We start from the raw sequence: 21,607 nt of genomic DNA on the forward strand, positions 1-21,607 counted from the left end.
GGGCATAGAAGACACAGATTAATACTTTATTGCTGGAGGCAGGTATAGCTTTGTGGAAATCCAGGCGTATTCTTAAAGCAGCAAAGCAAAGCAGGCCAGGGAGGCACCTGATGCACGATCTGATGGCTGCACTGTCTTAAGACTGGTATTCATGCAATGCCTGTGTACAAGAGCGGCAGGGAAGAAGGCATTTTCAGTTCCCCAGAAAAACCCCCTAGTTCTCCAAATTTTTTCCCCTTTCACACAGTGAGAACTCTGTCCCTGAGACAGTGGCTGTGAATTCCAGGAGGCAGCAGGATACTAGGAACAAACTTCTTGAGAGTCTGGCACGAGCTCATAGGAATCAGTTTCTGCGCCATGCAGAAGGGTATAACCACTCATCAGTTCTTCCTCGTGACTTCACTGCCCACTAATCTGCTTGTCATTAATCTTGCAGACTGGGTGATACATAGACCATGCTGTTTCCCTGCCTACTTTGGAGTTGGTGTATTCAAAGCCCCAGAATTAACATTTTGTGATTGAAAATTCCTGAATAATTATTGAGGGCTCCATTGTGCCTGTGCAGGATAGTCTCGTATTACACTTACCTGGGAATCAAGGTCCTGCTGGGTTCCTTAAAAAAAACTGTCACCTTCTGAAATTCCAGTTGTTTCTGAAAATCAGCAATTAACAAGTGTGTGTTGTACATTTTAAGACAACAGAACTGTCTGTAGTTGTGTTACAAGTTTGCTCTTAGCAGCTATGGGTGAGCAGAAGTTTCTACCTCTTCTGCTTGAAGAAATACATTGATAATGTTTTAGAGAACCGCTTGTTCTGACCCTCCTAATTTTGAATAGCAATGTGTGAATGTAACAGCTTTCTAGAGGAACAAGAAACAACGCTTTGCCACATTTGGGCACTGAGATAGAACTGCTAACATGCTTTGCAGTCCCGTTTCTGGTTTTTCAGTGCACATGCGGCTTTTGGTACCAACCACTAGGATATGGAAACTGTAATGAGCTCTCCAGAGGCTTCTTGCACTCAGTGCACCCTTGAGCTATTCAGTAACGTCCTATAGGGTTTCTGTTTTTCTGTTACTGATCTTTCTCATTACCTATGAGTGCTTCACAGTTGGGAGCTGAGTTGGGAACTGTCTGGACAGCCCAGCACAGTGCTAGGGAAAGATCAATTAGCTTCAATCCTTGCTGTGCTAACTTGGATATCGCTTCATGGCAGAACCTTGTGTCCTTTATACGTAGCCAGATATACGCATTCCTTTTGCCGATAGCAAAATGGGATCCACTACAAAGTTGCAAATGCATGATGCTTCTGTCTCCGCTTTCCCCGTAGTAGAATGTTGAATATTATATTGATAGCAAAGTGTGAAGGTAGGAGATGATGACACCAAAACAAATGTTCTTTATTTTTCTTTCTAGATTAATACAGCAGATAATTTCACCAATTGCGAAGAGGAAGCAGAAGACGATGACACTTACGTGCTTATGTTAGGCTCAGAAACTCAACCAGCCATGAGTAAGTCATGTTGTTAGACAGCTTTATCCGTAACAAAGCATGTGCTGTATTAAGCGAGTGGGATTATGGCCAATCAGAGGGAGCAAATTATTTTAATACTTTCAATTTCCACATGTTACTGCAACTTCCAGGGAGGGGACATGTCCTAGGAGAAGGGGGAAGGCAGGTGAGGGATTCAGTCACGATAACAAAGTCATCGCTCAGTAAGGCACACCTCGGTGCAACCATCCTCCTGGTAAATTCTGGAGATTTGTGATCTCTGCTCTGAATCTAGAAATCAGCTGAATTCTCCAACTTCTCAGAGAACAGCCTTCATATAAGGGGACGCACTGCCTACAGGTGAGGCCAACTCCTGTGTGGAGGCACAGATAGTAGACATTTTGCACCTTGATGTTTGTACATCTAAGCATAGGTTGATGACAAACTTGTTGACAATCTGTGTGGTCATATGCATTCCCCTTGAAAACTGCAAACGAAGTTGCTTGTTTGCATTTACTGATGCCATATATTTTGCATATGTTTTACAGTATCATGGATCTATAAAGCTAAACTTTATCCTGTTTCTATCTTATCTGTTTGTTGACAGTTTTATCTTTTCAACTGTCTCATATTCTTTATGAAAAGGATGTTTCTTATTTGCTAAGTTCAAACCGGTTGCTTTAGCACATCTAGGTAGATGATAGACACTGTGAAAATGTGAGCTAGAAACCCGGTTAGCCCTGGTACATTTTCAGCATCCCTGTCATGCTGTATATGGGAACACCTCAGGGTGGACACATGGAAGAACATGGATTGTAACAGCTGGCCATGTTAGCCACCTAAATGCCCTAACCTCCCATTTGAATCAGTGGTGAAAGAAAGGCATCACCAAAGGATAACTCAGAATGGAACCCCACCTCAAGGGCTCAGTATTACCTGCTATGCATTGACTGTAAGTCTGCTGACAGACTTGTATAGTTTACTCTGTTATGTTACTGAGGTTGACTACCCAAATCTTGATGTGGTACGGAGTGATTAAAACGTACGCTTTCACATCCCTCCACTACATTCTTGTTCTGTGGTCCATGGGCCACTAAAGACAGAAGAGCTCCATTTCCACAGGAGTACAGCCATGTCTCCCAGGGGCAATGTTTATTTTATTTTAGAGAGATTTAGATAAGCACCCAAACCCCATTGTATAAAAACAAGTTACACAGCTGTGTGAGCTACAGCTTTATTTTACTAAGTGTTGCACTATGCTGCATTGAAAGTCAAGTAATACAAATTATGGAGGCGAGGTAAGTGTGTGTGATTTCATTCTGACAGCAACTCTAGAAAAGTTTAACATTGAGTGCACGAAGATGGTATGTATCAGAGTAGCAAGATACAATAAAAACTTCCACTCTTGATTTGGTAAATATTTAAAAAGCTGTTCACTGACAGTGTGTATTTGACAGGTTTCCTACTGTATCAGTTCATAAGAGTTTTATTAGCCATTGTGTTGCTTCTGTGGGAATCCTTGAAACAGGAAATGTTTCCAGATGGCAAATTTTAAATTAAATAATTCATTTTTCAGCATTAAAAGCCAAGCGGAACCCAGGAGATCAGTATGGAGTTGGATCAAGATGCCAACGAGAAGCTGAGGTGGATGAGGAAAAGAAAGATGATGTAGAAGACAGCAGAGAGGAGACAGAACATGAAGATCAAGAAGAGGAAGATTCATACAGCTTTCATAACTATGCTGACAATTTGTATGCCAGCATACCTGATAATCTCCAAGAGAACAGAAGAGACTGCTTTTTCTGTAAGAGGCCACCCCCTCCTCCCCCTCGAAATCTGCCTGGCATCCTAAGACAGGACAATTTATCACAAGGTATGATCTTGGGAGGAAAATAACCCCAGATCCAAACATCTGCAAGTGCAGACTAGGTGCTGCTGTAGAGATTATGTATGATCACTTCTTCTAATGGCAGTAGCTAGGCAGTATGGCCCTAATTCTGCAAAGCAGGCATGTGTGTATGAACTTTGCAGCATCGAGGTATTCATGACCAGGTATGTCAGCTAATACTGTGGTCTGGGCTGCTGGGCTCAGGTTTCAGATTTTCCTCACTCTGCCCATCTCAGAGAGCTGCCAAATAATACATGATGCATTGGATTTACAAGAGAGGCTTGAAACAAAAGATCGAGCTTGTATTTTTGTCAAGTTGACTTAAGTATTTACCATTTTAAAATATTAAATACTATCTTGATTTAATACAGCTTGGAATTTCACAGGTAGAATTAATAGAAAGTGACTGTGCAGAGAGAAGTAACACAGTATTTTATTACATTTTAGCCAATATTATGGTTAGAAATAAAAAGCTATATTGTGTTGCAGATTGAAAAGAGGGGGAGAAATTCTGACCTTTAATGTAATGCTTTGCCTTTTTTTTTTTTGCCCTTTTTTTCAATAGTCCTGCCCCAGAGTAAAAATCTAAAATTTAGTGTTGTAGTTCAATTCAAGTGATGAGAAGCCCAAAATACTATTTGCATCTATTTCAGAAGGGATGATTATAATTTTTTCTCATTGGGAAAAATAAGTATGCAAAAGAATTCAAGCTTAAATACCAGTCTTAAATAGTCACATAGGGGGAAAAAAAAAGTCTTATTTGTATGGACACCACTGATCAGAATGCACACAAATTTGTTCTCAGTTTCTCCACTGCTTATTACTGTTAACTCTGTTTTTAAATGTGGCATAACTTATTAGAGTCTTAAATTACCATCACCGAGCGCTTTGAAGTTCACATAAGTAGACAGAAATAGCTTTCTAGCCTTATAGCCTGCTATAGGTAGGTTTTTGTCCTGTTTTCTGCTGTGAAGGAACAAGCTGGTTATATGCAGGAAGTCATAGGTGGATTCTAAGAGAAAGAGGGGCAGAATAAAATTAATGTTAAAGATGCATTTTGCTTTGCACGAAATACTGAACTGCAGCTATATGTGTGCATAAATGAGGGGCCAGGTTTGGCATACAGGATTTGTTAGTGTAGGTTTGATATAAATGCCTGTCTTGGAATAGCTTTCATGTGGCTATACCATCAAGTACTAATGTGACCCTCTCTGCCAAATGCCGGTTGTCTGTATGTGGTACCAGCAGAGAAAGTTTCTCGGCGACATAGTGTCCTGTGCTGAATCCTGTGATGGTGAGGCAGAGTTTGTCTAAAAATGCTCCTGTGTGAACAGTTCATTTAAAACACGCTGTGAATTTTCCTGAAGTGTTACCCTTGGTTTCATCACTGGGGAATGGGGCGGGGGGGGTATCAGAATTCCTCTAAATGAGGATGATGCTTGCTTTCAAAGAGGAGCTCTAATGAGTCATTGCTACATATTTTTAATCAGCCTCTTGCTTTAGGTATTGCTGTGGAATACCTAAAAGGCAAGACCCCTCTTCTTGAAGTCTTGGTTTTGGCAGTGGCATGAGAGTGCCCCCTGTGGGAGTGACAAGAAAGAATATCCTCCAGAGAAAGGGACAGAACTTTCATAGTGACATGGAAACAAAATATTTTTCATATTAAATATGGCAGGTGTATTAATCCCACTTGTTGTTTTAAAACATTTTTATATCTTAACCAGAATGCATGTCGATAGTATGTATTAATAATACATCCCATTTACAAATGACACATCCCATTCATAAATGTATCCCACTTACAAAGATTGTTTAGCTCCTCTAAACCCATAAACAGATAAAACAATTCTTTAAATAGCAGCCAAAGGATTGAAAACACCAGTAGCGACTACAGCCTAGTTTAGCAGATACACATGTACAGGCAGTAGATTACAACACGAGGAAAACGTGACTCAGTACAAGAATTCTAGGCAGGTCTACTGTTTTTGCAGGAAAGATGGGTAATCAGCACAAGGAAGTTAAAAACATTCATGGGAACACCAGCTTCAGTAACAGCTTCTAACTCTTAAGCAGTTTGTGACGGTTTTAAAGACAAATCAAAACAAACTCAGGTATTGGGAAACTCATCGATTCCTTTTAATGCTGGAAAATGTAGAAGCTAAAGGAAAGCAAATTGTGAGTAGTTGTACTATGAAATATAGAAAATATATGGAGTACAGAGAGTCAGGGAAGTTATTGGGGTGGGATATTTGGATAGTCTTAGCGTAGATTATAAGAGGTCATAAATTTCATCTATGCTATAAGGGGCTTTTTAAATTTTTTTCACCTGTCCTACAGGTACGTCTTAGTAAAGCCCTCAAAACCAGGTGGGACATTGAAGATGTAGGAAAGACAAAACCCAACATTTTCTAAAATAAGTTTCAATTCTTAAGTCATTGTTGCTACAGCTAACAAATAGCCTGACTTTCCAAAATGCCAAGGGCCACAGGTACCAGTTACTTGGCTTCACCATTAAAGAACATGTTTGTGAGACTCTTATGGGAGCAACTGGAGCACTCAGTATTTCTTTTAAATAAGCCCATTTATTTTGAGGCTAATAGCTAAGCATCTATTTTTGATAATCTGATGTGAAATCGTGAGGAGGCCCTGAAGTTGGAATTATTCCTTTGAGGCATCTTCTCTACTGACTTAGATGATCAGAAGCCTCTAAAAATCAGAGTGCTTTAGTTTAGAACTGAAATTAGGTCTCTGGGTTACTTTAGGAGGTTCTAAAGCTTTAAGTCCTAATCTCTTTACCGTATATACGGAACACAATTTTTCACTTTTTCAGAGAGGAATTTTGTGGAGGACAGAAGTGAAAGAGAACATGGTGATGGACTCATAACAGCATGCTACAGAGAAGACCAAGATACCTGCGAGGGAGACAGTGAGGAGGAACACCCATACACTTCTGTGAAAACAGATGAATCTCTGTATGATTTCATACTGGCTGAGGAGGAGGAGAAAAGGAAAGAACGCAGGTCTTTTATCGTTAACAGGCCGCCAGCCCCTGCCCCTCGTCCCATGTGCTCACCCATCAGAGAGGAGAACACTCCCTATATAGTACAAGGTTAGTGCAGCTGCTTTGTAAATATTTGCTGGTAGAATATAACCATGTCTCTTCTATTTGATGAATAGTATTTTTTAAAAGACTAAGATCCTTGTTCAGTTACTTTCAAACCAACGAATTGGTTGATTCAGTCAACCTATTCTCACCTTTCAAATGAGCTGAGAACGTCTCTGACTAATGTTAATTTTCAATTTGCATCTCATATATAGCATCACTTTTTTGGTTTAATTTTACAAAAATTATGACAATATGATGGAAAATTAAGAATCTCTGGGCTAGCTGTGAGTGTGTCAGTTTTAACTGTTCAATACAGAATGTGCTATATGAATCACATTTCCGTTCAGTTTCTTTATCAAAATGTTTTTACTTAATTCTAAGAGAGAGATTTTAGCCATATTTTATTTTTTCTGATGAGAACAGTAGGGAGAAATGCCTGTGTGAGAATTCCTCTTTCAAATATCCTTTCTCCAATGCAAGATGCTAGAAATGGCCACCTGAGGAAGGATTATGTCCTTTCACCATTTCTGTGAAAACTGGAGGACCTTTTTGAGGTTATTCATGGAAATGTAAGGCTGGAAGAGATTTCAGGTATCTTGTAGTCCAATTCAGACTGAAGCCAAATTTCAAAATAACAAAAGGGATTTCTGTGAACCTACTGCAGAGATCTCTCTGTAAGCCCCCAAATCCCTATACTGCCTGCATTTCCAGCCTCCTCTACAAAAACCTACCAATGTATAAGAATACGCATGAGACTAAATGGTAGAAAACCGGGCGGAGAAAGGACACCAGTAGATTGCTTACTCCATCCAGTGTGTGTTTTGCACTAAAACAGGATTAATACTACCCAAATCATTCTATCAAATACAGAGGAGCACCTCCTTTTTCATGCTTATTTCAGTCAGTGATTTATTTTATTCTTCCTAGCTAGCTCTCTTCCTCTAGGCTGCATAACTCCAGGTGAGGGCCAGAATGCGTGGGCTAATGCGTTCATCATTTAGTTGCTCTTTCTTCTGCATGTTCAGGAGGTATAAGGATGAATCATTACAGTAGTTAAAGTGTAATCCAAGAATGGATGTGTATAGGGGGCCTGTTACGACTACAAAAGTCCTGAAATGGCTGCTTTTACTGAAATTGCTAGAGCAGTGTCTCAAATCTTGGTCATCCATCATCATAGACAGGCCAGTGACTTGAAAACTCTTGCTGTGAAGATGCATTATTTGGGAGACTGCTTTTACTGTCTTTTATTGCACTAGAGTGTTTCTGCTTTGTCTACCCTAACTGTTCACTAAGGAAGAGACTATCAGAGGAACTGTTTTGATGGGACTGTGGTTCTTTTACACTACATATATATATAGATTTATACACACACACACACACACACAGTTTTTAGCTTTGCTTCTATAAGCAGGTAGTGGTAGTCAAATTAGTTTCCTGTTGTTCTGTGAAATCAGCCTCTGACTCAAGTTCATTTACTTATACAGTAAATGAGAAAAGTGGAAGTGCTTCAAGAAAGCTTCAGTTGACCACTAAGGCCTCTGTCTTGCCTGGCTGTCCTGCTAGTTCCAGATCTGGAGTTTCTCACTCTCTGGTTTTGTGCAGGGATTCCCGAGATAGATAGTGACATTTTAGACAGAAATTATATATCTTCAGCTGAAAGATTTTTCTTGCTACTTGGATTGGCAATTTTTGTCCTCCTCCACAGTAGTTAAAAAATTCTTCATCCAGTCCAGCAATATCCCAGTTTCCAGTTTATCATATTAAAACTGCTTATAATTGGAAAACAAGATTTTTTCGGCTGTAAGAACCAGAAAATTTAATTCCAGTCCCTCATTAAAATCCGCATGTGTTTGCAGTCATTGCTTTATAATTTTGTCTAATCAGTGTAAAATAAAATTACTCTGGCTAGTGCATATACACATTTTTCATCCCTCAAATAAATTGATGATAGTTTCAGGTTTTGTTTTCATGTATTATGTTAGAAAGAGCATTGCGGAAGTTGCAGAGCCAAATAATCAAAAAGTTAGAATTGAAGTAGTTTTGCTGTTTTACTTCTTTCTCCCTACCACAAACATTACAATATAGTCCTTAAGTATATAGCCGTGTGCTGCTATTTATCACAGATATTTTGTTTCGTGTAGTGTTTAGAGTGGGTGAGCATAAGATGCAAAACTCTTCAGTGTTTTTTATTCCTATTTTTGTTTAAAATATAATTCGTGCCTGCCCTAGGTCCAATGTGTTGTTTTAGACCCTCCTGTGATAAACCCTTTGATTTGTTCTGTATCCAGTGAGTCTTTGGATGCCCAATATGAAGTAACCAAGATGCCATTCTTGAGATTAACAGCATTATGTAATACTTTACTAATTCAAAGCAGAGATCCCATTGATTTCAGTGGCCACTACGAGCACTCAGAACTTCAAATTAAATCATTAGCGTGTCTAGTCAGCACCCTGATGTCAGGGATTCATGAGCCTGATTGCTGGCTTAAATGACTTGTCTGGGGTTCCACTGGGGCTTTGTTGGAGAGAGAAGTCCTGTTCCACAGAGCAACCTTTAGTTACTTAACTGAGGCATCATCCCGTCCTCTGTATTGTCTCTCCATTAACTAAATACCTTTTAACTTCTAAAACAAATTAAATAATGTTCCTGTAAGAAACAGGTTGTCTTCACTGCACAGTTCTGGTTGATCTTCAGAACTGTTCCCTTCTGGTGTTTGGTAAGACACAGGTCCTATGGGGAAAATGGGATTAGAGAACAGAGCATGATGCGCAGAGGAGGGCTCTGTTAAGGCTACACAGTCACCCACAACTGGGCCCTCATCTGCTTTGGAGTTCATGGAAAGAACAAGCTTCATGCTCCAAGGATTGCAGGGGCTGTTGTGATAGTGCCATGCAGAGATGCAAGAGGAGGATTTCTTTTTGCCTTTTGTGTACCCACAAAGGTGATGGAAAATTATGGTCTCATTTATTGGCAAAAAAAGTGTAAGCATTGCATAGCAGAAATGCCTTTTGCCTCTTGGATTGCATGCTGGTGCCTCATTTTTAATTTATTTTTTTGTATCTATCAGAACAAATCAAGTGGCTGAATTCCCATGAGGGCTTTCACCACACACTGAAGTCCATGAAGTTATAAAAGAGTATCTCCTCCTTTAAGCAAAAGTGGTGGTGTTTCCATGAGAATAGCAACAAAGGAAGCGAGCAAATAGCCCTCTTTGTAATAAGTAGCTTTCAAACACATGGAAGCTCAAGTTTACACTAGGCAGAAAGCCTGCTCCTGTAGATTACCACTTGGTGCTCTGCAGAATAGGATAGTGGATCTGTTGATCTATAGAAAACAACCATGGAACTTCACAAGCCCGTTTAGAGTCTCTTTCAGAGCACGATCTACACTTCAAAACCTAGGCAAGTAGACACTCAGTGATGCTAATTGTCGTAACTGAACTACTGCAATTTATAGTTTCAGCATCTGACCTGAATTTGCTGACAAATAAATTCCGGGAAACATGAGTGAGTTGAAAGATTTAAAACATAAGTGTTCTCATCGCTTTTACTCAGTTTAATTTATTCTATTTTCAAATTTTAATGAACGTGCAAACTACTGTATTGAACACTGCTAAACGTACTGCATCTTTAACAAACAGAGAGTACATTTGTTCTTTAATTTAGACCACTGCAAGAATTCTGCCTTCTGTGTGAAAGGCTCATCAACCAATGGAGCTGCAAACTGGTGCCAAATAGCTTGTTGTCCAGATGGTGTGCACTTTTAGTGTGCTCCCTTTCCATTCCTCAAGTGCTTAGTATTCCTTTGTAGGTTATTTCGATGTTTTTTCAATTGTGTGCTGCCAAAACAACTGTTAAATAAATGTATGAAGGTGTTGTGTTTCCAGTTTACAGTGCAATTTTAATGTTCCTTATTGATACCAGATTTGATTGAGCTGGAAACCGAAATCCCTGGTGTATTCTTAGGACAGGTGCATGAGTTTCTGTAATGCCTCCCTACCATTTCTGAAGTCTGACCTACCAGGACTGCCTCAGGGCTTAAGGATTACATTACTGTCCTGGTTTGATAGTTTACCTCTTATCAGAGACCACCAGTATGAGAGGGGTTCTCTGCAGCAAGGACACCTGTCCTACAACAGCATAAATAAAACTTCATATGCTATAGCCTCTGTTCCTTTGCAAACCTCTCACAAATACATGAAGGAATGTATTTCCCCTCTGTGCACTGCAAACATTTTACTATTTAAAGCTGGCTGTCTGTGGGACTTCACATTAGGGTTAAAAGTTAGCAGTGGAAAAATACGTTTCCCAGTTACTATCCCAGAAGAGAATAGCATTCTCATTGCTCATGAAAATCACAGGGTATGCAGACAAAGTAGCAGCCAGTGGATATTTTTAGGGAGGCAGAATATCTCATGTACAGAATAGACAACATAAACCCAAATGAAATGAAAAAACAAAATCCAGAACAGAACCGTTAATGTCTTGGAAAGTTATCAGGCTGATTACTGGGAACTATAGTGATCGCATCCTGCGTTAGTAATTCTTCTTATGCAGATTGTTTAAATGCTCTAAAGCAGGGGCTTCCAAAGTGAAGCCTCGGAGCCCATGCAAGCTGCAAAACATTTATGTCCCACAGAGGGATTTTTTAGTACTTTCCTACAGTGAGTATAAAGTACTGCACTGCAGATGAATTTCATTATGTATCCCCAACTTAAGGGTGTTTTTCCATGAATAAAATACTAGGAACCGCTGTTCAGCTGTCTTAGAGCACTTAGACTGTTTTACAGACCAGGTTGGGAAGTGGTATACTGGCTTCATCCACTGTTTTCATTCAGTCAGATTTTTTTTTGCTATCTTAACTTCAGTAGATTGAAACATGTACCGAATAAGGTGCACAGAGAGAAAATATTTATAGGATGCTCCCTGGTTGAAAAGCAAACTGTTCTAAATAGCATATTTCTGGTAAAACCGGATATAGTCTTCCCCTTTTTACTTTTCTCTACTGAAGAAAAATAGGACTGCAGAGGTATATTCAGGTTTTACATGCTGGAGCAAATATTCTTGAGTATATTGCTAGAGTCCTTCCAACTTCCATAATCCACTAAGTTAAATTTCTGACAAGAGCAACAGTGGGAGAGTTCTCTTCATTGTGTATGGTACAGCAAGTGCATTGACGCCGCCTTCTGAATGGCATCTTAAACTAACCACCAGTACCTATTCTTCTCACTCACTCTTTACTCCTTCTGTAGGAAGGGGTTCTGGTATTACTGTTATTATCTTGCCTCAGTGTAGGGGAGTCGTCTCTCTGTAGTCTCCTGAGGTCCCTCCCTGACCAAGGCTGTTGGTATTCTAACAGATTTGAGCTCATACTAGACAGACTCGGGATCTCACTGCAAATTGGGAAGAGAATTGCTGGTGAGTGTATATTTATTTTTGGATTAATGTTTTCACGTTGTCATTACACTGTGATTCTTTTTAAAGTCATTTTACTTTTGATCTGAGAAAACTGGGTTTTTTCAGTCTCAACTGATTAATTATGTGGCTGTGGAAGGTAGAGGCTGACAACAGCCTGTATAAGTTGTGATGAGTGTGTGTGATGCTGTAGCTGAAAAACTCGGGCAGCATGCATTGGGCCACTGCAAATAATGGAGCAGCATGGCAGTTTGATATTTCCACAAGTGCATTTGACATCATATTCTGACGAAATGAGAGTTGTGTATTCTCATAAATGTCTTGAGTGTCAGGCAGCACATTTAGAACAGATCAGAACTTCTGTACCAGTTTAGATGTGGTCACTGGTTTTCTCACACCGGTGCAGTTAAAACTGGCCAGTCTTTTTCCCCTTGCCTTCTGACAGTGTAAGTGCATTCAGACACCTATGATACCATGACAGGACAGCTTCTGGGACTTGAGCCTTCGTTACCTTGCACAGCACAGCCATCCCTTCTCCACCATGCTTGGACCTAACTAGACCAGAGTCACAAGGCATGATGCTTTTGTTCTGTGCTCAGCTGTGTTGCCTCAGAAAAATAAAAAAGGTCATACTGTTTACAGTGCCCCATTTCCTTAGTTGATGTCATGTTATGAATCACTAGATTTTTTTGTTTTAATCTTAAATCCGTGAAATATTTTGTGTAAATTTTAGGAGTGGCCCATAATCATCTCTCACAGAACTTATTGATGACCTCTGTCTAGTCCTCATGCTGAGTGATGCTCAGTGTGTTAGCAAACAAAACAGACAAAAGGAAAATGAGATCTAAAAAGATGTGAACAAACATCTGCAGAGTTCTCATCTCCTGAATAATAAGCATCATTCTACTATATTCCTTCCTTAGTATTCTCTGTGTATTTGTCATCCCTTGCTGTGCTACATCTAATTTACAATCTAATCCCTACCAGAAAAAGAACTTGCAAGTTTTATTTGCCTAGGTACTGTGCACACACAGTTTAAATGTTAAAATGTTTAAATAATGGAAAAAAAAAATGGAGTGGGCAAAGATAGGAGTCTGTCCCTGCAACACATCCCAACTAGCAATTCACCCCTCCTTCTCCATTCTTCCGTTAATCATGAGTTAATTGCATGACAATTCTAAAATGAATGAAGCAAAAACCTACTAAGAACAAGGAGGAAGCTTACAAACTCACTGTAATTTGCAACTGAGTTGAGATGTGTTAATAAGTGCAACCCTAGTGTATTAATTAATTTGCATTATCACTTAGCCTTGTGTTTCTATAAAGATTTTGTTCCCTGGGATTTTAATTTTGAATGTTTCCTAAATAAAACAGTCATGGCGATAGATAATTTTGTTTGGAACATCAGCTCAGTGAAGCTGATGAATAAATGCATCTTGATTTTTCCCTAAGCAAAGTGAATTCAAATTAGTGATATTTATTGATTTATTTTTTTTCCTGTGTCTTTTCTCCTTTGTGTTTGTTCTGCTGAAAGCGTTGAGTAAGTAGGTAAGAATTAGGTATGATTAGCTCACATATTCTTCCAGAGGGTAGGTTCATAGGTCTACCTTTATTTGAATCTCTAGCATATAGTGGCAAACTGTTGTTTGATTTTTAGAGGTAATGTTGCTAATACAACAAATAAGGCAACATCCCTCATAGTTTAGATGGGTAAAGTAAAATGTAAATTCGAAACCATATCTTGGTTGATCATTGCCTCTTAACTGATATGAGTTGTCCTTTCTCATAACGTAACTCTTTCCACGTTTTGATTGCCTGTGTTTCTAATTATATCACTTCTTACTGGCCTATCACTAAGCAATTTTTGAAATGTCATAGTGCATCTATGATTCCTTACCATTACGGCTTTGTGTTAGAACCTCAATTAATTCTGAAAATCAAATTCCTGTTCTTTCTGTCAATCTGCAGCTATTGTAAAGAATGTCACTCTTTCTTTCTAGACCCTTTATACTCATCACAGTTTCTTGCACAGTGTGTGACTATAAAATGCTCTTCTTGGTACAGAATTATACACAAGAGACTTAGATTTCACATGTTCCTAGCCCTTCTATTTCTGGTAATAACCATGAAAATATTAACCACATTTCAAGCCTCATAACATTATTTACCTGCATGTGCAGACAGCCTGAAACATCTGTAGCTAGTCTGATTGAGATAAAAAAGGCAATTCCGAGTTCCTTGGATCCCACTCACTTTCCAAGCCTTCTGTTAGGGATTTTTCCAGAGTTCTGCATATTTGCCGCAAAATTTGTGTTTTGTCACACTTTTTAAATGTTGTTTTCTGGTTTCATGTCCTACTAGAAAATATTACAGTAGTTTCTTACTCTCTGAGTTTGCTTTCCTGGAGAAATATTGAGGTTACATTACATTCCTAAAAAGCGATCTTACTGCCTAAGACATAAAATTGTATTTAGGGCATGCAGAGAACTTCATCTGTGTCCTGTAGCAACTGAAGAGAGGAGAGGGAATAAAGTGGAATTACTTATTAGTTCTCTCAGCCTCCTTTAATTCTGAGAAACTGAGAGAGAAGAGGAGATACGTCGTAGACAAAAATTATATAGCATATATTGGGTTGGGACATTTAATTTGTAAATTTTGACCTACAAGCATCTATGGGTACTTTAGCCAGTCACAATGTGACTAAAAATTCAAAAGTACTATCTTTCTGATCATACAGATATTATTGAAGGGTGCACATTAAGTAAAAAAGCATAATAGAAGTACTGCAACTTCTAATCAGATTATCTATGGCAGAGAGGCTCTGAAAATATAAAACTATATATCCTTCCTCAGTTGAAGGACTGTGGCATTCTGACACTTTTAAAAATTGCTATATTAATATTGCTTTACCGAAGGAATATTCACTTTATCTTCCATGAGAAATAATGGAATAGATCCCTGTGCAAGATTACCTGTTTCTTTCATTCCACTGCTGTATTAGAGCAGTTCGTAAGTAATTAGAATGTGGGAGTGAAAGAGTAAATTGCTGGAATCTTCCCTAAACCTGTGGCAGTCGTACAGTGGTGTGTGCATACGTCTTTCCAGGCATTCCAGAAACAGGAATTTTTTTTCATTGACCTCACCCACACTGAATACTTGCTGCCAACTAAAATCATTTCAGCAAGATGCAGCATGTAAAGTGCTTTTAACAATTTTACTTTGAACTGGAAGAGTAATTCCATTTCTGATTACTCCAACACTGCAAAACTCAGCAGAAATTTCAAAGCCTATCAATTAAAGTGCTTTCCAATCAAGGACATTGTTGAGTATATCCCTTCTTCTCCTTATGCAGTAAAATTCAGGCTGCCTGCATTACCTCTGTGTTCTGGTTACTTTAATTTCTTCTTTAAAAAGAGAATACTATTTCAAGTATTGAGGAGAACACTGCAACCATATTTAGCAGGATTCTTTGAGAATTACAGAGAAGAGTATTACAAAAGTTAAAATCTATCAGCATTAGGCTGAAGCTAGTGACATAACATCAGTAGACTGTGCTGCCTGTATAGTTGGTTTACTCTCTCCATTTAGCCTGAGAACATTTTAAGGAACATCAAGTCCCCAGCTGTTTTCATTCATCATCACCTTCCATACAAGCCTACTCAGGAGTTAGCGTAAAGACTTTATTCTGCAGTGTAGAAAATACACCCTTAGGAATCGCTCCTTCCTCACCTCTGCATGTAGCATGCGCAGAGTTTAGATGCCACAGCAATCTTAATCATCTGTTTTACAAGTTTCCCTGAGAGAAGTGGATGCATCATGCAAGGCAGCCTGAGCAGGCAGACAAGGAGCAAACCAAGGTCCACTGGGTTTCCCTGGTCAGCAGGAGCAAGAAGCCAGGACTCCGGGGTACCATGCAGAGCATGCATGCTCTGCCACTTGAGCAGAGCTCCATTGTACTGGGCCTTGGTCCCCAAGAAAATATTTGCTCCATTGAACTGGCACATTTGCTGCATTGCAGTGATGTCAGAAAGATTACTTAATGGGAAGGAATTATTCTAGATTATCAGTTTGTTTAGCTAAAATCAGAACTGAGACTGAAGAGGGAAAGCCTATATGGCAGTAGAAAAGTCAGAAACCAAGCAATTCCCACCTTCTGGGTTTTACATATGCTGCCAGCAAAAGTTTAACTGCAGCATTTCAGGGTGTATCCAGGCTGGCTGTATTCTCTGGGTGCCTCACAGGAATGGGGATGATGGGCTACACTAATGGAATGAGTGATCGTGCTTTGCTGTTCCTGGTGCTTGAACAAAGTAGACAAAAATATACACCTACTCTTTCTTAAGCAGTGTCATTATTCTCACCTAGTACTATTGGTTTTTTCTGCCTTAGCTTTCCCCGTAAAATAAGAAATGGGCTACAGTAGGTGTCTGTACCATGTGAAGAACTCCAAGATCTAGATGTTTTTTCTAAACAAGTTATACGTTAATGTGATAAGTCTATTTTCTTTTCTTCAAAGCTTCTTGTCATGATACCTGTAATATCAGTAATCCTGCCATTCAGTGCAACAGAACAATTTTTCAAGTAATTAACATTGGACTGACAAATGGGTTGAGAAGTACTCCTAGGCTAGAACAAAAAATTTATTCCAGCCTGCTTTCATGAGCCTCCTTCCTTTGCTCAGAATGTGTGATGGTTTTTATTGCCACTTTTCACCAACTTCCTTATATTCTTAATTTTGTTGTAGTGTTTCAGCAAAAGGCCACTCGAGCGCCCAGTGACAACGACAGGATGTACTGCGATGCCAGGAAGCCCGGTACAGAATTTAATTTAGCTCTTTAACTGCCTTGATGCTTTTCAGTAGAACTAGTAGAGATTTGCTGTGACTTGATTTTGACTGATTTAGCATCTATTTTCCCACATATGATTTATATCCTTAATGGTGTTGCAGCATTAAGAGATCAGATTAAAGAAAGAAAAATAAAAGTTACAGTCTTCTGGGAAAGATTTGTAGAGTAGGAGTTAATTTACACTTTTCTGTTTCCTTTCTCCATTGTGATTAAAACCAAGAAAAGGAAGGACAGGAGGGCTCAGCCGTGCACTCATTCCAGCCATGGAAAGGCAGCAGTGTGGGGAGCAACAGTTCTCTCCCAGGTACCCCAGGGTCCATGTTTTGGATTACTTGTGGCAGTCTGGTTGTTATTTGAGTTGTAGCACATCAAAATGTTGCTACCATAAAATCCATTAATGGTACCGAAAAATAACTAACAATATTATGTACAAAATGAATGAACACCGAGTGAATATTTTTCCTCCCTCTTCTGTTAACAAGTAACAGGTCAGGATTAAAGCATATAGAGCAGCACATAATCGCGTATGTATTTCTGCAGCGGGGAACTGCAGTCTCCAGTGCTACTGACATTACTTTTCATGAATGCTAAACCACTTAGGAAAAGAATACAGGACCTTCTAGATCTTACTATGTTGGAATATCGGTAGCATACCTCTGCAAAACAACCTAGTGGCCTTCTATGATGGAGTAAGTACCTCAGTGGACAAGGGAAGAGCTACAGATGTCGTCTATCTGGACTTCTGTAAGGCCTTTGACACGGTCCCCCACAACATCCTTCTCTCTAAATTGGAGAGATATCGATTGGATGGGTGGACTGTTCAGTGGATAAGGAATTGGTTGGATGGTCGCATCTAGAGGGTGATGGTCAACGGCTCAATGTCCAGATGGAGATCGGTGACAAGTGGTGTCCCTCAGAGGTCTGTACTGGGACCAGTACTATTTAGTATCTTCATCAATGACATAGACAGTGGGATCGAGTGCACCCTCAGCCAGTTTGCAGATGACACCAAGCTGAGTGGTGCATTTGACACGCCTGAAGGACGGGATGCCATCCAGAGGGACCTGGACAAGCTGGAGAAGTGGGTCTATGTGAACCTCATGAGGTTGCACCTGGGTCAGGGCAACCCCTGGTATCGCTACAGGCTGGGGGATGAAGGGATTGAGAACAGCCCTGCAGAGAAGGACTTGGGGGTACTGATGGACGAAAAGCTGGACATGAGCCAGCAATGTGTGCTCGCAGCCCAGAAAGCCAACCATATCCTGGGCTGCATCAAAAGAAGCATGACCAGCAGGTCGAAGGAGGTGATTCTGCCCCTCCACTGCTCTCTGGTGAGACCCCACCTGGAGTACTGCATCCAGCTCTGGAGCCCTCAGCACAGGAAAGACATGGACCTCTTGGAGTGGGTCCAGAGGAGGGCCCCAAAGATGATCAGAGGGATGGAACACCTCTCCTATGAAGAAAGGCTGAGAGAGTTGGGGTTGTTCAGACTGGAGAAGAGAAGGCCTCCAAGAAGACCTTATTGTGGCCTTTCAGTACTTAAAGGGGGCCTATAAGAAAGATGGGGACAAACTTTTTAGCACGGCCTGTAGCGATAAGACAAGGGGTAATGGTTTTAAACTAAAAGAGGGTAGATATAGACTAGATATAAGGAAGAAATTTTTTACAATGAGGGTGGTGAAACTCTGGAAAGGTTGCCCAGAGGGGTGGTAGATGCCCCATCCCTGGAAATATTCAAGGTCAGGTTGGATGGGGCTTTGAGCTTTAAAGGTCCCTTCCAACACAAACTATTCTATGATAAAACAGTAGTTTCTGTGGGTCTGAGGAAATACACACCTTTTGCTGATATGAAAATCATAATCAGTTTTACCTAAACTGGTCTGATCTCCAAATAATCTTATCAGATGCAAGGCATTAGGGTCGTTACTCTGTCAAAATAGAAACAATTAGCTGAGATGCAAAAGAGTAGACACTCATGCCAAACATGTGCTAGTATGATCAAAAGGAGGGAGTGGGAGAAGCCACAGTAGCCGGTTTTTCACTTCCTTGGTAGATTTCCCTTTGCACAGTCCTTCCTCACTTAAAGTAAAGATATTGGTGCAAAATACAGCAGAAAAACTAACCCAAATCATACTTATGGTTTAAACTTTTATCCTGGCCGCATTCTCTGTGCAGTGAAACAGGTGCTTTATGGCATCTTTGCAACAGCCTCATACAGGGCTAGGAGAGCCCGGTTTCATGGCTGCTCATGTGTTCTGGATCAGCCATTTCTGTATCAGTATCCTGGAGATACGCGGTGCGTATAGAACACCTCCCTGGAATCTGATAACACACGTCTCCCTGTCATTTCCCTTCAGTTGCGCGCCTAGGAGGACTAGGCTGTAATGTTTTCTTGTCACAGCAATGTATTTAATAATTTGGGGGAAGGAAATCATGTGAAATTTCAAAATGCTTTCTGACCAAATTTCAGCCCCAGCTTTTGAGAAATGGAATGTGTGAAGTTGGAGAAGGAAGGGAAAAAAAAGCACTGTGGATATTTTTTGTCTTAACATAGCAACAATTTCCTTTAAAATGTCAGTACTATAGCTTTAGTGCTAGAAGGAAATTCTTATTTGAACTGACTCTAATGGAGATTCCATGGATCGGGGCAATAGTAAAGAATTAAATGTTTAAGATGCTGCTCTGCTGCCAAAGAGTCACGGTAGAATCCTCATTGATTTGTTGCATTTCTCCCATTGAAAAAAAAAACCCAAACAGAAAGAAGAAAAGGGAGGGGGGAAGCTACCCTAAAGACGGTGTGGTTTTTATTGATGTCAGACTATAAAATCACTGCTTACATGCCTTTGTTGAAAAAGTGCTTGCATCATAAAGAGAAGGGAATGAAATGGGTTAATAATATTTTCTACCTCTATCTTTCTACGTTTTGTAGCAGCACATAGAGGCCACACTGACACAGTAACTGACAGCACTGTGAAATACAACATCCCTGCTGAACAGGAAGAACTCATCCACTTGCAGGAACAGGTGAAAGAGGGGGCAATTTCTGTGGATGAAGCCCTTGACAGATTTAAACAGTGGCAGAATGAAAAACAGAGACTACAGTCCACTCAACAGGTATAAGTCTGAAATTTATGTTTCTGGACGGGAATCTCGATCAGAAGTTCCAAAACCAAACTCTTGTATTTTGGCTCCTATATGTGAGGTCAGAAATAAGAGTCATGATTTATATGCCCATCAGCTCCCAAGAAACTTGCTGCTTATGGTTCTGAATCTTCTAGCTACCCGTTTCCACTGTTGTTTGATTACTTGAGAGGCTTCCTGAATTTATTTTGCCTAACTTCAGGTGCTGTTGCATTTGGTTAAAATCCTGAGTTAAATGTGTTCGTCTTTTAAGACTTTTGTTCTAAACTGCTAGGTGATGCTTAGGTCTATGCATCTGGTGTGAAACCACAAACCTTCTATAGCTGAACAAACTGAATATGCTATTGAACAGCGTCAGCTAACAGAAACCTAACTATATCAAGCATACATTGTTAATATATATTGACTTACATCAGGCTTTATGCCTGTCTGAAAGTGTTGAAGCTACTTAGTGACATTCAGAATTATTAGCAGTGTTCTTCAGCTCCTTTGTATTCAATGTATGGAGTAAATTGAGGTGCACAAAAACAGGATTTACAAAAGCCCACATGCTGAGTCACTGAAAGAACTGCATCAAAGCTAGAAGCTAAGGAGAAAGGCATGGTGAGGAGGTTTGTTAATTACTTCTAACAAGACAGCTGGAGGAAGAGGTTATGCCCTCATTTTATAAGAGGTCATGCATTAACAAAAATATTTTCTCGTTGTCCTTTAAGTGCATTTAGTAGAAAGAGGAAAACCAAAGCTAGTCAACTACTCTGCAGAGTGGGAGAGCTATCAGATGCTGCCAATGAGGAGAGATTAAGTGCTCTTTGTGTCTCCATTTGCTGAAGAAAGAGTACGAGCTTTGTCATCGCAGTGGAACACTCAACAGCAAAAGTGCAAGGGTTTAGGACTGTTTAGGAGCCCAGTTCCCAGGCTGGGCACCAGCAGCACAGCACTAGCTGTTCGGCAGCAGTGCGAGAGTATGGGGGATGCCCCCTTCCGAATCTGTCTGGCCAAGCACACGGATGGGAATTGCTGGTATTGCTCTATCAGTCAGGGGAATTACTTGTGGAGGAAGATGACATCTAATCTGTGCAAAGATAGCAGCACTAAGTCGTAAGCCTGTATTTCAAGGAGGATTTACGTGGCCTGTTTTCACTGCTTCAGGGAAAAAGCTACTTTCTAGTGGTGGTTTATACCCTGCACTGCATGTGTGACTTTTCTTTGGTTTTGTACCATAGAAAAGTCTTTCGCTGTTCCCCCAACATGAACATGATGAATTTTCTTCATGCTATCACTGCAGTTGTCTGGTCTTCACTGGGATTTCTGAGGAAAAATCACTTGTCCGAAGCAAAAAATAAACTCCCAAGCCTCTGTAATCTAACTCCAGAATCGATATAACTTGCTGATAGGAGAAACTCCACAAGACTCTTAGGTATAAATGCTAAAATTAGCATCTACTTATAGCGCATCATAGACATTTTTCAGTCTCTTAAAATTATTTTTCTGGAGAGAGAGAAGCTTGGTGGTCAGAATGCTAAAGAATCTAGCTTTTTATAGTTATTCATTATTTCTACCGTAAACTTCTGTTACTGATTTCTGCTGCTGGTTTTATGCTTGTTTTTTACTTAAAGGAAAAAGTGTACCACCTTAAAGACACCACTATTGGAAACAGACTAGAAAAGGAAAATCTGAATGGTAAGTTGCACTTTCTTTGCCTTTCAGAACACTGAAGCC

General features: G+C 39.9%; 1 protein-coding gene across 3 annotated transcripts in view; it reads left to right on the forward strand.

Moving 5' to 3' along the window:
• The window catches only part of BANK1 (B cell scaffold protein with ankyrin repeats 1), a 161,612-nt gene that overhangs the window by 132,350 nt on the left and 7,655 nt on the right, over window positions 1-21,607 (forward strand). For 2 of the 3 annotated variants that reach the window (XM_072862618.1, XM_072862620.1), the window contains 7 exons: window positions 1,416-1,512; window positions 3,068-3,364; window positions 6,210-6,488; window positions 16,645-16,713; window positions 16,968-17,051; window positions 19,677-19,861; window positions 21,505-21,568. In XM_072862618.1, the coding sequence (XP_072718719.1) occupies window positions 1,416-1,512; window positions 3,068-3,364; window positions 6,210-6,488; window positions 16,645-16,713; window positions 16,968-17,051; window positions 19,677-19,861; window positions 21,505-21,568 (1,075 nt within the window). The remainder of the gene's footprint in view (window positions 1-1,415; window positions 1,513-3,067; window positions 3,365-6,209; window positions 6,489-16,644; window positions 16,714-16,967; window positions 17,052-19,676; window positions 19,862-21,504; window positions 21,569-21,607) is intronic. The other variant, XM_072862619.1, reaches the window with a different exon arrangement.

This window comes from Ciconia boyciana, chromosome 5, assembly GCF_034638445.1.
Source record: "Ciconia boyciana chromosome 5, ASM3463844v1, whole genome shotgun sequence".
In the NCBI taxonomy this organism is placed as follows: domain Eukaryota; kingdom Metazoa; phylum Chordata; class Aves; order Ciconiiformes; family Ciconiidae; genus Ciconia; species Ciconia boyciana.